This window comes from Thalia democratica, chromosome 1 (assembly GCF_965202585.1).
Source record: "Thalia democratica chromosome 1, ktThaDemo2.hap1.1, whole genome shotgun sequence".
Classification (NCBI taxonomy): Eukaryota; Metazoa; Chordata; class Thaliacea; order Salpida; family Salpidae; genus Thalia; species Thalia democratica.
In genome coordinates this window covers 93,946,881-93,965,334 of record NC_139165.1, presented here as the reverse complement: position 1 = coordinate 93,965,334, position 18,454 = coordinate 93,946,881, and the positions used below count along the sequence as shown (strand labels likewise).

Genomic DNA, 18,454 nt, shown 5'->3' with positions numbered 1-18,454 from the left:
AAAGAAACTTTTAAATAACTTAAATGAGTTAAATTACAAGAAAAGTTTAATTATGTTCTTAATCTTTATAGTCAAGTAATTGACTTCAAAAACTCATTAGCTTATAAATGAATGTGTTTAAGTTAAATTCAACAGATAAATAGATAATTGTAATTGTACAAAGCCAGTTGTTGAGCTATTTTCTATTTTGAATAGCCGAATGATTGCGTTTTGAACCTAATTATATATAACTTTTATAAACTCTTAAACAACCTCTACCATTACAGTAAAAAAGTTATTTTTTATCTGTTAGAGCTTCTAGTTTTACAACCTGATAGATAAATGTTTATGAATAAACATAAATAAACAATTAGTTTTTTAATGTTATAAAGTAGTTTATTAAACTTTTAACTAAGTGATCCTTTGCTTATTAAGTAATTTTTAGTACTGTTATTTATTATTAAATCATTAACCGATACCGAGTTATAAAAAATGCTCAAATAAGAAAATATTTATTTTTAAACAATAAAATATATTAAATTTCAAGTTATTTTGTAACAGATATGTACAAACATAGTATTCTTATTACGAGCAGTTTTATTTACAAATTTAAGCAATAAATCTAAATTAAAATAACAAAATTAAAACTTTAAAAACATCTTATGTGTTAAAAACGTGTTAAAAGTACAAACATGTGTTTATTAGGTTCCATAATACAAAATAACTTAGCTTGATTATGTTCCAAATCTGAGATACTTTGTGACATATTCTTTAAACTTAACTCGAATAAATTAATAAAAATTTAATACTTGCAAAAAGTTGTAAGTTAAAAATATTCTTACACCGAAAAGTTTAATTTAAATCTCATTAAAGGCTTATAAATTAAGTCTAGTTTAAACCTTGGTAAATATATAAACAAATCTAAAAAGTATATATTTAGTAAAAAAGTATATATTCAAACTTAAGAAGCTAATATTAGACATAATTATTATAACTTAGATTATTTGTTGATTTTAAACTTTTATACTTCTAATGGTATTTAAACTGTAATACAAAAAAAACCAGTAGTTTTCAGTAGTGAGTGTAAATTTGTTTTGTTCAAACAAAAGTCTTAGTACTTAAGAAAACTATTATGAAAGTTATAACCTTTATAAAATTCTATTTTTTATTTTTAGAATGTTGTGTCAAAACTTTTGTATTATCTATTGGAAGTATAAAAACAATAAAGTTGAATTTTGAAAAAAATTTTTAATCTAATTTTATATAAGTAATTTAAGTTTCAACCATTTTAGTACATTTTCGATTTAAGACAAAATATTAAGTAAATTAGCTAGTGTCATAAGTAGTTCACTTTATCCTTGAAGTCTATAGTTAGTCTGTATTAGGTACTTTATAAAGATTTAAAATAGTCTGTTTGTATTTAGTTAATAATTGTAAAATGTAAGTCAAATGACTATGTAAACGTCACGACACTTGTTTAACTAATTTTTAAAATGTAGTAACAAAATAAAATATTGACAGTTTTTAGTTTTATTAAAGTTAGAGTTCTTAACTATATAAAATCAGCTTAAAAAATACTAAAAATTACTAAAAATTACTTTAAAGATTTTATTCTAAATTAAGTTTTTGTTCCCATAGTTTACTAAAATATAATAACGACTGTTAAGCATGTACAAATGTTTGATGTTACTGTTTTAATATGTAACTAAATTTAAAGAATTTTTTAGCATGTTAGTTTAAAAACTTTAACATTGATACATGTAAACTTGATAAATTAATTAATATTTAAGTTCACGAAGTAACATATTATTATAAACTTGGAATTTGTTTTAAAATTTTATTTATCTTGTGCTAGTACTGACTCTATTTCAGGAATAACAAACATAATGAAATATATAAAAATAAGTGTTAGTATAACATAACATTGTCAATTATTTATAAAAATAATCTAAAACATTCTAAGGTATATACTTTAGAATTTAAACAGTATTTACCGTTATTAATAGCATATCATTTAACACTTTTAGTCATAACTTTGAGTTTTTGTTTAAAATCTATATATAAAAAAACTTACAAACTAATTGAAACAAATTTACGTATTTATAAACGCTTTCGAACCCTGCTTAGGGTTATTCTTTTAAAAATAAATTTAAAAGTGTATACTTTAACTAAATTTATAGATCATCTATACAATTAAAATAAAGTTTTTTAAATTACATTATATAAAAGTTGAAATGCAGTTTTCATATATAAATGTTGTTAACATAGATACTTTTACTAATTTAGATTTGATTTTTAATTTAAATTACAAGTATTATGAATAAACCAGTAAATTTTAAAACACGAACATAATTCTAAATAACTAAAACCTGTATTCTAAATTTGTGATGTAATTTTAACATATACAGCTCTTTTTCATTAAAAAAATTCTTAACTTTTATGACTAAACCTATATATTTAAAGATTGTAAACAACTGTGTTGCTTTTTTGATAAACTTGTAAATTAATTTTATTTAGACATTTTACTGTTCATTAAATAGTCCAACAATTGATGTATGTATCAAAGTTTAAAAAAAAAAATATTAAAACATATTTAGCATAAACATTTATTTTATTCAACGCCAAAACAAACACTCAAAATGTTTGTTCTTAGGACGTGGTGCACGAGTCAAACCTTTTATTGTATAGTCCAGGACAATTTAGTTTTTTTTTTTTTTCAAGTCTTTGTGTTTAAATTTTTAGATGGTTAAGTCTATTGTTCTGTTTAAACAATCTGCAACAAATTTCAAAACTTTTTTTGAAAACATTTAATTATCTAAGATTCTCATAAATTTTATGCATTTTATATGGTCAAAAATTAAAAGATATACTTTTATTATTTTTTACAGAAATATTTGTTTTTAATAACATTCACATAAATATTTAACAATAATTAAGTTATTACTTGGTGTTGTCGAAATTATTGGTAATCTTGTTGTTACATTTACGAAGTTGTGTATTTGAAAAAATGATTGATTGAGTTATAGTATAAGTATGTTTTGTAAAAACAACTTTAACAATAAAACAAGGCCAAATATAGTTACAATGTTTTTATTAAATTAAATTAACTTTAAAATTAAAAAAAGATAATTTTATTTAACCGGGTAGACCATATGTCTTTAGTTTAGGTTTAAGTTATTAAAAATAACAATGGCTTCAAAGAAATTAGTCGAGCGGAAAAGATGGGAACCAAAAAAAGTTATTTTTTTTAATTTAGTTGAAAATTGTTTAATTAAAATAATTTCTATAAAATTAACTTATTAAAAGTTTATCAATAAAGTATTACACTCCAATTTAGTATTTAAAAATAAATTGTTTTTATCTATTTCTAACTTGGTGTTTGTAAATAATTTAAAGCCTATATTGTGAAACTCTTAAACTTCTTTTTTTTTCGTACCAGGATGATGGTTGGGAGAAAATAGACCAGTCGAGAGTCAATGAGGCATTTGGCATCGAAAATGGAGAGTGGAGAGCGTACTGGAAGCCAAGAGAAGATTCTCATGCTGGTAACAGCTGGAAATATATAAATCCTAGTAATAAAACATACTGGTTAGTTAAGTTGAGTTTTATTTGTAACCAGACATGTTTATTAGTTTTTACAATTTTATATACTGACTTTTAAAAAGTTTTAAAGTGTTAGTATAGACTAAAGCAAATACCCTAGTAATAGTTTTTTGTATTATTTCAAGTATATTTGAATATTTTATTAAATTAATATTTCATTTTCTTTGTTTATTTCAATACATTTATATTTAAAGGTCCCTGATTGGTGCAATGAAAGCTAACGGTACTGAGCATTTGTATAAACTATACACAAACTTGTTAGAACCTAAAGATGGTAAAGATTCCAAAAATAAGAACAAAAAAACATCTTCTGAAAGTGTTAATATGCAACAAAATAGTAATGAGGGTAGTTTGCAAGATAATGTAAATGAAACTGACAATAAGCAAAAGAATGAAAAATTGCAAACTAATGCAAACAATTCAGAAAATGACAAAGTGCAAATAATTGATGATAATTCAGAAAATAAAATAGCAAATTATGAAAAGACAGAAGTGATAGTACGGTCAACTAAGTTAGAAAATAAAATTGCATCAGATAGTAGACATAACAATAAGGCAATTGAACACCATAAAGAAACAGGTATTTATTATAACTAGCTATTTAATTTTTTTTTCTGTTTTCAACATTTAAAAATTTTTCTAGAAGTCAATACATAATATATATTATATTCATTTTATGTCTTATTTAATAATATACTTATAATAATATAATATAGTTATATAAAAACAGGCTTCTTAAATAACAATGTAGTAAACTGATAACATTGCCAAGTTTTCTATAGATTATTTGCGCAAAACTTTTTATTTTTTAATAAAGTAGTTTAAATACATTCTGATAAATTAACTATTAGTTTCTACAATGTTGTTATTAATACAAAGTATAAAATTTAATTCGAAGTTGTTTGTTTTATTTTTAAAACAAATGTATCATTAACATCAACTTTTGTAAAGTAGTTTTAATATTGTTATTATAACTTCTTCATTTTAGTTATATATAAAACACGTAAAAGCTTGGAAGCTTATATTTATTAGTATTTTATAAGTTTGATAAACACATTGAAGTATTCTCAACTAATCATTTAACATAAAGTTATTTATTTTAACAATTTCCTTAAAAATTTTGAATTATTTTAAATATCTTGCAGTTGATAATACAAACTTGCTAACTCCTGTTACAAAAAGATTTGAATTAAACTTCAGATCAACATATGAAAGAAATTTTATGCGAGATGCAAAGTTGTACAAAATTAAAACAGCAAAAATGAATAAAAAGTTAAAAGAAGAACTTGATAATGATGATGGTAGAAAACTGGTTGTTTTGAAAATTTCAAACACATTAAGAACAGTAGACGCCACCTACATAAATGGAAAGTATTTAACATTAGGAGAAGAATTATCAAGAGATGCTATCAACAGCTCATTGGTTCAAGTTTGTTTTCCACTTGATGGCGATATGGATTTGGATAAAGACTGGTGTTATGACAGAAACGACGTTAAAAGAGTTTTAAAATTAGATAAAATCAACATGGACAATTTGAACAGCAATTGGTGTATACATAAAGTGACGAAAATTACGAAGAACATTGTTGTGACTACAAATAAGAATAGGAAATTTTTAAATGACAATGAAACACATGTAGTTCTTGATGAATTTGCTGAAAGTAGATTTCTATTGGGATACTTATACCAGATGTCAAACGATAGTGTTTATTTTGAAGATCTTGGCGATGAAATTGAAACTTTCGAAGATCTACTAGATGAAGAGATTAAGCATCCAGTATTTTTCTTTAACGAAGAAGAAATTGGTGATACTTCTCTAGCAGAAATCATTAGAGCTTTGTAAAATTGACTATTTAAGAAGTAAATAAAACTGATTCAGCACTTTCTGTTGTTATTGAAATTTAGGCGTTTATTATTTTTGTATTCTACTTTTTTATATATTTTGACTTTTTTAAATATGTTTTCATTTGAAATGTTTTTTTAAAATAGTCAAGTGTTTTTCTTAGTTGAAAAAAAATGTGTATACTTTAAAAGTTTTTTCGTCTCAATTGTTAAAAAAAACTCAATATGTCTTCTGTTGCTCACTTTTGCTTAGTACAGTGAACTAGTAAATATTTGAAGTATAAGTGTTTTTGTGGCTATAAAACTTTTATAAATTTGATCTACTTCCTTTTTAAATAAAGTATAAAATTAAACTAATGGTTGTTGTATTGAATATGGTTAAGTATATAACCTTAATTTCATAGTTTTTTTTTCTCAAGTTTACCCATACTACTCATTTAGCAAAGTTAATTAAAGCTTAATAAAATTTACTATTTTGAAAATTAGTTAAAATTTGTTTAGCGCTTTCTATTACATTTAGGTGTTTGATGATTTGGTATATTTCTTTCAATTATAAGTACATAGAGTAAGCAAACGCTTAAGTTTGTTGAAACAAACTTTAAAAACTTCAAAAGTTTTTTATTTAGCTTTTCTGTCTTAGTTGTTTGAAGAAACTAAATATGCTCTTTTTAGCTCACTTGACTATGTAATATTTTAAGTTTTTAATTAAGTTTATTTAAGTGTATGTTTTATATAAGTATTTTGAGAACTTTCCAAAATTAAAAAAATTATTTTTTTATTTATTTATTCATTTATAAATTATCAAAAAAAAAGCTTGAATTTTTGTAGTTAAAAATCATGTGTATAAGTATTTTGATACATTGTTTTTCTATTTCAAAACATATCCAAACTTAAATTATCGAAAAATTTATTGTTAACAAATAAAAGTTTGTATGGTAGTATTTTATAGAAATACCTATGCGAACTATGTTGAATTTAAAATATTTGTGGTTGTTTATAGTACATTTCTCGTATTTTTGTACTAATTTCTTTTTAAATAAAACAATAAGACTGAAAACAAGTATGTTTTAAATGAAAAATTTAAATAGTTTTTCTAACACCGAACAAAAAATAAAAATAAATAAAGTAAACGCTTAAAGATATTGGACCTTAGTGTATGAAACAACCACAACAAAAAAGGTAGCATATTTAAAAAAAAATAGAATAGATGAAATTAACAGAATAAGGAGTACGAAATTTGATAAGGTACGCGTCTTCTAAGTACAAAAAAGGTGCGTACCTTATGTGGATTGTGTTTAATTGTTACTATTTTAACATCGAGTAATAGCTGATACCAAGTGTACTTTTATAAAAAGCTGTCTATTATTGTGTTCTTAGAGTTAATAAAAATGAAATTTAATTGTCTAAATGTGCCTTAAATTCTAATACAATTTTTTTTTATAGATAATTTACAAAAACTATTCGCTACTACGTATTTTTGTAATTTAATGCATATATTACGCAGTTACATACTTTTCTTATAGAAGATCTTTTTTTCTTTTTTTTGGTGTGTATCATAAATTCAAGAATGTCTGGTGCAAATTTCAAAATGAGTCACAATTTTTGAGCTTTAGGTTAATTTAGATATATTTCAATACTAGTAAGTACATGTACACACTATAAAGACTACTAAAATCTGCAACATAAATGCCATAAAACTACATAAGCTTTAAAACATAAAATCGTATAAACTATCTTGTTTTAATGCTTAATATTTTTGTATTATTATAAAGTAGACTAAGATAAGAACCTAATTACTTTTTATAAATGACCTACAGAACAACACTGATCTTAACGTCCTCAACTTCGTAGATGACACAATTTTATACAAAAAATATACAAAAGAAAATCAAAATGACAATAAAAGTTTTAACATAAGACTAAAATAGGTATCAGATTGGGAAACAAACTTAAACTAAATCTTAATAAAACCAGAAGCATGATTTTATACCAATCAAATATAGTTTTTGAAAAAATAAAGATTCTTATGAAAAATAGGTAAAACAGTTATATCAAACACCAATAGCTATAAACATTTGGGAATAATTATAGACAGAAATTTAAAGTGGTGAGAACACATAGAAACTATAAAAAAAATTACGAAAAACATTAGGTATATTATATAAAACCAAACACTTCTTAAATGAGAAAGCATTGTATTTGATCTTTAATTCTTTGCTTATGAGCAATGTTAGATATGGCTTGTTGTGCTGAGGAAGAGCAAATAAAAAATTTATAAAGGATATCAATGTTCTCATAAACAGAGCACTTAGATGCATACATTATAAGAATATGATGACAGTGTAAGAGAATTAAAAATTCAGAAGAAAATATTAGATGTTGAAAGTTTGTATCTTTACGAATTAGGTCTGTTTACGTTTAAGTTTAACAGCAATTTGTTACCGGATAACTTTAAAAATTACTATAAAAATGTGAAAAAAATTCAATAATTATCATACCAGGTCTTCAGAAACAAATTTTTTCCTACTTAGAATCAACACAAAACACGTCATAAATTACTATCCTTCCAAGGTAGTAAGTTATGCACTAAGCTACCATTATGTTTAAAAAATATAAGTCATTTTGGAAAGCTACGGAATAAACTTAAAAGTTATCTTTTAAATAGTGGTTCTCAAGGTAGTTAGTGATCATTCCTTATCGCCTATTTACTTTGTTTAAGGAGTTAATAGTATTTGTCATTTAATACGTATATAAATGTTTGCTAAGTTTTTATTAGTTATTTTATATTTTAATTTTTTTGTTCGAAAGTGTATTTGTTTGGTCACAGTAACATTTGTTTAGTCTAGATTTTAGAATTTTCTATCTAGTTATTTTTAAGATTGTAGTTTAAGATTTTTATTATTTAATTCATTTCAAAATTTTACTTTGTTTTTTTATTATTTTGTTGTAAAGTAGAAATGTTTGGTTACATTAACATTGGTTTAGTCGATATTTTAGCATTTTCTGTCTAGTTATTTAAGAATGTAGTTTAAGATTACTTTTTTGAAATAAGTTCAGAGTTTTATTACAATTTTTATTTTGCAAGCAAATGTAAAAACAATAGTACAAGATGTTTATATTTTAGCAGAAAGTAAAGTATTTAAAAAGTAAGCTGAGATAACAGTTTCAAGCAAATTTATGTTAAAAAAGTTTTAAAGAGCAAAAAAAATCTTATTTTTTGTTTGCAAATGTTGTTTTCTTTCTGTTATTACAGTTAAAACGTATACAAATGTTCAAAAAAGATTTTTTTGATGATTTAAGGAAAAGAAATTTGTTGGTGAAATATAATTATTGTTAAAATTTTTATTTTTTTTATTTATTCTCATTGAAAGCATAAGTTTTACAGTACTTATTTTCATATGTTCATTTTTAGAAATTAAGTTCAATTGTTGTAAAAAAACTTTTTAAAAATTTTATAAAAGTTTTACAATGGTTTATTTAATTATTCAAATGTGAAATATTTTCATTTTTCAACTTAAATTTTCAAATAAAATAAAAATTACCTTTTTAGCACAAAATACTTAATATTTTTTTTTTCTAAAAACTTTCTGCGTATTACATTCTACTATCTTTTTAGAGTTTGTGAACTTTAATTTAAATAACCACGCGTTTGCTAATAGCATTATTTATTTCCTTTTAAAAGTCAATTTATAGTTATATTTTTTTTTGTTCTTATGTTACTAAACAAGATTCATAGTACATTATTAAACACAAGATTCAGCTAGTTTTCGTTCAGTTTTATTTTATTTTATTCTTTTTTTTTCATTTTTTTATTTTTTTTAACTGATTATTTTATTAGTAATTTCCTGGACATGACTTGAACTGTATCCTGCTTGATAAATGAAAAGTTTTTTCGTACACCAGGTCCTTGGACCAAAAATTTGAGCGCATTTTAAAAATGAATGTTATAGGTACATTTTATTCTTACTAAAACTTTCCTATATAACATAAAAGGTTTATTATTATTATATTGTTTATTCTGCAATGTTGGACTCAGGCATCAAAACCTGAGCCACTTAAACAGGACACACAAAAAGAGAAAAAGATTGTTTAACTGTTTGAAAGAAATTAATTCGTTTGAAAAGCTTGTTTGAAAATATTAATGCTGCTAAACTATTTGGCAATTATATAGTTTTCTATTTCTAATCTTAAAATTATAAAATGAGAGTAAAATATCAGTTAATTTCAATTAATTAATAATCTTATCGTATTTTATTATTGAACAAGCCATTTTAAATTTACATCAGTGTAAAATTTACAAACCAGTTTAATAATCCACCATAAAATTTGTTTGTAATTTTTAAAGCTGTTTAATAACAAACAATTAGCTTTAGATCTTAATGTTTAAAAATATTTAAACTGTAATGAATAACTTTTAAACAAAATAAAATGACCAATCATTGATTTGAATAATTTTAAATGTTATTATATGCACCTTAAACCTACGGTTTTCAATTGCGCTTATCGATAAGTTTGAATTAACTTACTTAGACTGTTGAGCTTAACTTATTATTTTTGATTTATAAACTATGCTATAAAAAGTTTCCTTTAAAAGTGCATTTTTTACCTGTCTTTTTGTGTTGTGGTCAACAAAAATGTATGTGAAAATGAACATATTTTTCAAATAATTTATTAACATAAGGCACAAATCTTTAGTAAATGAATTAAAAATAATCAATAAATTTTCTCTCATTTACTTTATTTTAAAGTTGAAATTGTCAAGTAAATTTAAAGAACTAATTAAGTTTCGTTTTTTATTTACTAAATCACTTCTTAACAAGTCAAAATTTGTTTATAATCATTTTGTTTTTGTTTTCTAATTTAGTAATTTACATGTAGCCAAAACTTCTGCTTTTGTGTTTAAGCTTGATGTTAAAACTTTCTCCTTACGCTATCAACCCGACATACTTTTGCTGTCTTCAAGAATGACGAGCTTTTAGTACTTAAATAAGGGTAACACTGGGATAAAGATAATATTTTTTTTACTTTTCTAAAAACAAATCCCGTTACAAAACTAAAAAAGGCATGGTATAACTTATTTTTACGCTCATACTATATTGAGATTTTTTTCGTATTTAGAATTATGTTAGTAATAATTTTTTTTTTTAATCACTTCAAAAAACTTATTTGAACAAAAAAATTCGATACATAATAACAACTTAGATAGGTTTATTTTGAAAAGACGTAGAAGTGCTATAACTCTTAAAGAGCTATATACTTTTCTTAACTAATACTGTCAAACATTATTAACTCAAAACCAAACTGAATTTAAACTGTATTACAACATTTTATATTTTAAAAAACTTTCCAATTATACTAAAAGAAAGCTATATAATTTTACCTGTTTTTCTTATGATATCATAGACTTAAATTGCAATTTATAATTAAGATATTTTACTGAACACGATGAAAAGATTTTTATTCCTATTGATGTCTTTTGTCTTTAAAATTTTTTAAAGCAGTCTTTTAAGTTCCACTTAGTCAATTTTTCTTTCTTGTCATTAATATAAAAGAAAACTTTACTTTGATTCGTAGATTCCGTTTAAATTTATCTTGTGTGCTAACAACTTCCCTAAATTGATTAAGAATTTGTAGTAGTTTTTAAATTTTCTTTTTAAAACATTTTTTTTTCATGTCTTTTAATGTTAAGTATGATTAATTTTAAAAGAAAACCACACAACTCTAAATTCTATTTTACTACAGCAATTGTATTGATACCGATTTATTAGAATATGCTTGAAACCTTTCTGTTGGTATGTTTAGATTCATATAGTTCAATAAACTTTAAGACAACATATCAGTATTAATTTTTAAGGCAATGGTAAGCATTTAAACTAAACTACAGACAACTATGTAGAAATAAAAATTTTTTTTTCAGGTTTTTGCGTCTGTATTCTAATGTTAAAAATTATTTTATATTTATATTTTCATCTTTTAGACTATACCTTTTTAACAAATTTTCTTACTTGAATCAACTAGATCAATTTTGTTTTTATTTATCGTATGCCATCCATAATTATTTTTTTCGATGTTTTGAACAATAATTTTTTTTCCTTAAGCTTCATGCTTTGTGGAAACCACCTTTTTTGGCCGGTTAATATTTCCTTTTTCCTTTTAAATTCTCGTATATTATTTCAGAGTTTGACGCTAAGATTATAAATGTTATTTAATTTTAAAACTTAGTAATTGTAAAACTTCTTTTAAATCGCAATATTGTGTATTAATTAAGTTTGTTTGATTTTTATACAATTTACATTATTTTTGTGGCCAACAATATATTTTTTTTTTTATTTGGGTTAACTTAGTAAATCTTTGGCTGGTTTTTTTTTGTCTTAAAAACAGTCACAACTCTGTAACAAATTTCTATAAAAAATTACTAAATCTAGTAATTTACTTGAAATATACTTCCTAACAATAAAAAATCGCTTTCATTTTTGAAGTAAAAATACTATATTCGAATATGTCTCAAATGAATAATTTTCAGCTTTTATTTTGTTTAAAAGATAGAATTAACAATCTTTTATAAACCTAAACTTCATAGTGTGCAAATATTGTACGAAGAGCAACAAGATATATATTGTTCTGAACTTAGCTACCTTTAATTTATTAATTTTTATTTTGCTGTGGTTTTTTTTATTTATTGGAATACAGATAATGTTTACAAAATGAAAAATTGTAGAGTCAACTTAAATATTTAGTTCATACTTAATAAATAATTAAAAACATTCTTTGGATTTTTTAACGATTGCAGAGACATGCAAATTCAATAAATATATATTTTAAACTAGTACTAAAATGTTATGGAAATAAGGTAAATCAAATATGATGTTTATTAAAATTGTATTTATTAATAAAAATACTTATAAATTTCAACTTTAGGTAATATAAGATTTTTATTTAGAAATAAATTAATAAATTATTAATTTTTAAGGGCAGAAATAAATTAACAAAATTTATTACATATTCCAACCACTAGTGGCGCTAACTAAAATTAGACCTTAGGGTGCACATATTTTAGTTTTTGAAGTTTTGTTTACACATATTTTAATTGGAGCTTGACGATTGAAGAATTGCTATTGTCACACATTAGTGATGTCACATTAGTTAATTGACAAAATTCTTTTAATAAGAAGTTTTATGAGAATAAATTAATTTAAACTTTAATGAGTTTGAAAATTATTCAACTTTAAAGTATAGCTGTTGTGTGTAAAGTTGAATTAAATTACTAAGAGATAAAAAAATGTCTTTAAAATAAATTTCTTAAATATTAAGTAAAAATTCACTGTGACCACGAATTTTTTTTTGTAACCTGCTTTTGTTAATCATTTGATTTAACTTGTTTTGTTTTCACTTTATGTGGTAGTTTAGAAAAGATTATATCGTTTTTAACTGAAAATAAAATAATCAAAACAAACTTTAAATTTATAAAAAAAAATTCTTTGTAAAGTTTAATATGTTTAAATTGGAACGGGTCAAATATGCACGAAGACTTTTTTGCACGAGAGTAAAAAAATCAAAAAAGATAGAATAAAAACAGAAAACTAAATATAAAAAGAATAATTTAAAAAAACGTTACCGACCAAGAATAGGTTAACAGTAACAGTAAAAGTAAACAAAAATAACAGTTAAAAAAAAGTTCAACAAAAACTGAAAATAAGAAAACTAAAAGCAAACTAATAAAAAATCAAAAAATTGAAAACAAAACAGTTACCGACCGAAGTTAAGGTTTAGAGGTGATAGTGACAGAAAAAAAAAACCTAATAAAAAATATAAATAAACGAAAATCAAGAAAAAAAAAATTAACAAAATATCAAAAAATTTAAAAATAAACATTACCGACCAAGGGTAAGAGTTAGTGGTAGTAGTGATATTTAAAAAAAAAGTTGACAAAAAATAAAGTAAAAATAAACACCCGCAAAAGTGTCTTCGTGCAAAAAAGTCCATTCTTTCAAAAGTTACCCTTTGTGCAAAAGTTTTTTTCATTTCGTGCATATTAAACTGCTACCTGTATAAATAGTTTCTACACAAAAACTAATATCAAAAAATAACAAATATTAATCATTTTTAGAAATCAATCTCAAAATAACAAGAGTTTTAATTTATATTTCAATTTTAAGCTAAAAGTTTTATAAAATAGTGTTTATTTGAAATCATTAGTGTATATTGTAAAACAAAAACAGCTATAGAATTAAAATATGATAGTATCATAAAATTATTATGCACTAAATCCTAATTCTAAATAGTAGTTTAATTTATATGTTGTGTAACCTATACTTTGATAAAACTGTTAATATAGGTCGCAATAGTTTTGTTCTTAAAATGTTCTTTAAAATCTACATTTAACTTTAAATTGTACTTTATCTGTAGTGAGTTTACATATTACTAAACAAACTCAAATTCTTTATATAAGCGTATACAAACCAAATAAATCGAAGCTAGCCAAACTTAAAAACTTTTAAAATTTTAATAAAAGTTAAAAAAAAAATTGAATTATATCACCAGAAACAACATCTTTTCTTGGTTTTTATTGGTAGTATTTTTCTGGCACTATTTTATTGGTAGAATTGCTGCAATCAATTCTGCCCATAATTTGATGTGACATCAATAAAGTTATGGGTAGTAATTAGATGTTGCTGCAATTAAGTTGCTGCAATTTAATGAAAATAAAATACTGTCTAGGCCTTAACAAATACTATGGATAGCTTTTGTTGTTTTAAATTTATAAACAAACAAATAAAAAATAACTTGAATACACATAAACCAATGGTTTGATTTATTTGTACATTTATTTAAATTATATTTTGTAAACTAACATAAGTAGTGGCTAGATTTATCAAAATATTATGAATAATTCTTTATTTAAGATTAAATAAAGAAAAATAAACAAAAATTTTATACACTTAAATTAATTGTTTGATTTATGAGTTTATTTTTTAATTTTTATTTAGTAAACTTATAGAAGTAATGGCTTGGCCTTATGTGTACTATTTTATGGGTACTATTTTATTTGTAGTATTGCTTCAATTAATTCTGCCCATAATTTGATGTGATTTTATTTAAATTATGGATAGTACTTAGATATTGCTGCAACTAAATTAATTAAATTAAAAATAAAATACTGTCTAGGCCATATATAAATATTATGGATAGTTGTTATTTTAAAGTTTATAAACAAACAATTGAAAAGTAACTTGAATACACATAAACCAATGGTTTAATTTATTTGTACATTTATTTAAATTATATTTTGTAAACTAAAAGAAATAGTGGCTAAACTTATTAAAAGATTGTGTATAATTTTTTTATCTAGTATTTAATAAAGAAAATAAAAACTTGAATACACTAAAACCAATTGTTTGATTTATAAGTTTTTTTTTTTGTAATTTATATTTTGTAAGCTAAGAAAAGTAATGGCTTGGCATATTATAAATATTTTTGATAATTTTTGTATTTAAGATTTTAAAAACAAAGTTAAAAAGTTCACATAAACCAGTTGTTTGATTTATGATTGTACATATGTAATTTTTATTCAGTAAGCTTATAGAAGTAGTGGCTTGGCCTTATGTATACTATTTTATGGGCACTATTTTATAATTTTAACAAAGTTTTTATTTTTTAATTTTAAAGAAATATAAGTTAAATATATGTACATTTATATCAAACAATAAGTTTATTTGTAACTAGACATTGTTTTATTTTTCATTTAATTGCAGCAACATATCAATACTACCCATAACTTAAATGAAATCTCATTATATTATGGGCCGAATTGGTGTAAGCAATTCTACACATAAAATAGTGCCCATAAAAAAGTACATATAAGGCAAAACTACTACTTCTATAAGTTTACTAAATGTTAATTAAAAACAAACTTATAAATCAAACAATTGATTCAAGTGTATACAAGTTTTTGTTTATTTTTCTTTATTAAATTTTAAATAAAAAAATATTCATAATATTTTAATTGTTCTAGCCACTACTTCTGTTAGTTTACAAAATATAATTTAAATAAATGTACAAATAAATAAAACTATTGGTTTATGCGTATTTTAGTCATTTTTTATTTGTTTGTTTATGAATTTAAAACAACAAAAACTATCCATAATATTTTTATAATTCTAGTCAGTATTTTATTTTCATTTAATTGCAGCAACTTAATTGCAGCAACATCTCAATACTACCCATAATCATAATGACATCACATCAAACTATGGGCAGAATTGATTGTAGCAATTCTACCCATAACATAGTGCCCATAAAAAACTACCCATAAAAATACCGACCCATCTTTTCTTACAAAATAAGACCAATGAGGTCATTGCTACGATGATAAATACAGTTACAGGATTGTAGTTAAAAAATAAGCCGTCTTTAATAATATATTTCAACGATACACTAGTATAATTTCTAATAGTTTTGTTCTTTGTACACAAGTTATTGTAGTTGTTACCTAAATTTAAAAACCTATAATGAAATACAAAACATGAATTAAATTTTATTGGACGCCATTCAAGTTAATCGAAATTTATAAGAATATTCTAAAACGATTGATAAAGTTACTTAGTATTGTCGATGCTATAAAAGCTTTATTTATTATACATAATTGTTTTTATTCTTAACTATCTACTTTTATTCTACGTTGATTTTTTAACTTTTATAAAATCAGTTTAATAAATGTTGTTTAAGAAGTTATAATATAATATTATATTAATAGAATTGACCTGCTGTTATTGCAATTTTATAAAACGATACTAGTTTTACAGCTTTACTTACGACTAAACATTTATTGGATTTTAAGCACACAGAACTTCGAATTTTAAGCAATTTCTATTCAATATGATGGTAATTAAACACGTCTTAACTCCATGAAAAAGTTTAGAAGACGAAATAATGCTTTGAAATTATATAAGATGTTTGAAAAAATATTGTTCATCAAGTTGAACTCATAACTGTGATACTTTAAAAACAGTATGAAATCAAAGAAAATCTCCAACTATTTTTAATATAATAAATTAGCCATAAAACTTAAATATACCGGAAGAAAGATTTGTTTTACTACTTGATAATCAAAAAAAATGGCATTCAAAAGTTAACATTTAATAGAACAGTCAAAACAATAGATCTTTATCTAATTTTAACCTAAAAATGTTATAGTAATGTTAAGTATCTAGGAACCAATGTTAAAAATTAGAAGCATATAAGCATTTGTATTGCCAGTTAAATCATCGATTAAATCGAGGAAGATTAACGAAATACACAAATAAAATTTTTCTGGATAGAGTATTGCTTCTTCTTTTGACTTATTCTCAAATATAAGGAACTTTTGCTGACGCAAAACAACTGATACCCTTCAAAGCTTGACATGGTTTTTCATACCATTCGTTGGTTTCAATGTTAAATATCAATAGCCTCGATGACCTTTTACTGAAAACATAAATTTCAGACCCAATTGAAAACGCTGCAACAGGATCAATCAAAAGTTTATTGTGATATTGCACTATTCGCTTCTTTATTACAGTAAACTTCATGCACGTTGAGTCGTAAACCTCAGAAAATTCTGTGCCACCGCCAACTACATATAATTTGTTTTTAATAACAACAGACTGATGGCAGCACCTGGAATAACTCATTGATGGAAAAGATTCCCACTCATCAGATACTGGATCAAAAGACTCACATGTTTTCGCTGCAACTAAATCTGAAGCAGGTTCATCGTAGTAATTAACATCAGTCCCGTCCTCATTGTACTGCAACCCACCAGTGACGATTATTCTGTCCTCAAAAACACAAGAGGAAGGAAATTCCCTCGCTTCACTCATTCTTGACTTTTCCTGCCAACTAAAATCTTTTAGGTTGAGCTCGTAACAATAATTCGCTATGGCTTCCAAATCATCACGTCCTCCGGTGAGGAAAATACTATCATCAAAGGCGCACACAGAATATAAATCAATATCGTAGTCGTTTATGTCTTTTACATCGGCTACAACTTCACAAGTATTGGTAGCTGGACTGTATCTTTCTACTGATGAAATAATTTTCATACCCAAGCCAAAGTTTCTCATATCATCAGAACTCCCGTCAATACCGTTAAAAACATAAACGTAATTTTTATAACAAACTGTGACTAAATCATAACGAGCTTCAACTAATGAAGAAACGACCTCAGGTGTGTTAAAATCGTCAGAAAGTTTCATTATTTTTCTGACGGGCCTTTCGGGGTTTTCGTTTTTACCTCCAAAGGCTAAAATATTGAATCTTGCACAATACCTAGGTTTAAAATATTCACTCGATTTACCTTTGTAAATGTATTTACTATTTTCTAAAACTTTATTTAGCAGCGAAACACACTTTTTGTTTCCGCTAAAAGATAAAGATTTTTCCTTTAAAATGTATCTTAACATGTTTTCTTTTAGCAACGGGAGCCTGACAGTTAGTAAAAGTTTTTTGGCAAACTTGCTTCTTTCTCTATAACTAAAATTTACCCATGAGTTTGCTGACCTAACAATATCTACTTCAGATGTAATCAAGAGTCTGGAGCTTGAAAGCAATTTCCTAACTGATTCTAAATCCAACTGCAGGAAGTTATCAGTTTTCGTAATTTTTTGGCAACACCAATCCATATCACTTAAATGTTCCCTACTCAATGGAGAAAAAAAATTCAGAAGCACTAAAGTTAATGAGAAATCCTTATTATAAATATTTTCTTTTATGTTTTTAGATATTGTTTTCTCAATTTTGTGGTCTAAAGATACTTTGTTCAACTGGGCTGAATAGATCATTTTGTAGTCTTTTTGTCCAGCATGACCTAATAGATATACGCTTAACAATTAAAACTTAAATAAACTTCTTTAGATAATTACATTAAATTATCAACCAACTAACTGAATATAAGTTTTACTTAAGTTAGGTATTGTAAATGTAATTTTACCTAAGTGGTTTCTCTGTTATTAGAAAATTTCACCGAATTTATATAAAAAAGTATTTAATAAAA

The 18,454-nt window shown here is 23.8% G+C and overlaps 1 protein-coding gene across 1 annotated transcript; it reads right to left on the bottom strand.

Annotated features, from left to right (window-relative positions):
• Positions 1 to 16,769: 16,769 nt before the first annotated feature.
• Positions 16,770 to 17,657, bottom strand: LOC145841336 (kelch domain-containing protein 3-like). Its single transcript, XM_082948701.1, has one exon. It carries the CDS (start codon positions 17,655 to 17,657, stop codon positions 16,770 to 16,772), a length of 888 nt encoding a protein of 295 aa, XP_082804827.1.
• Positions 17,658 to 18,454: the final 797 nt, after the last annotated feature.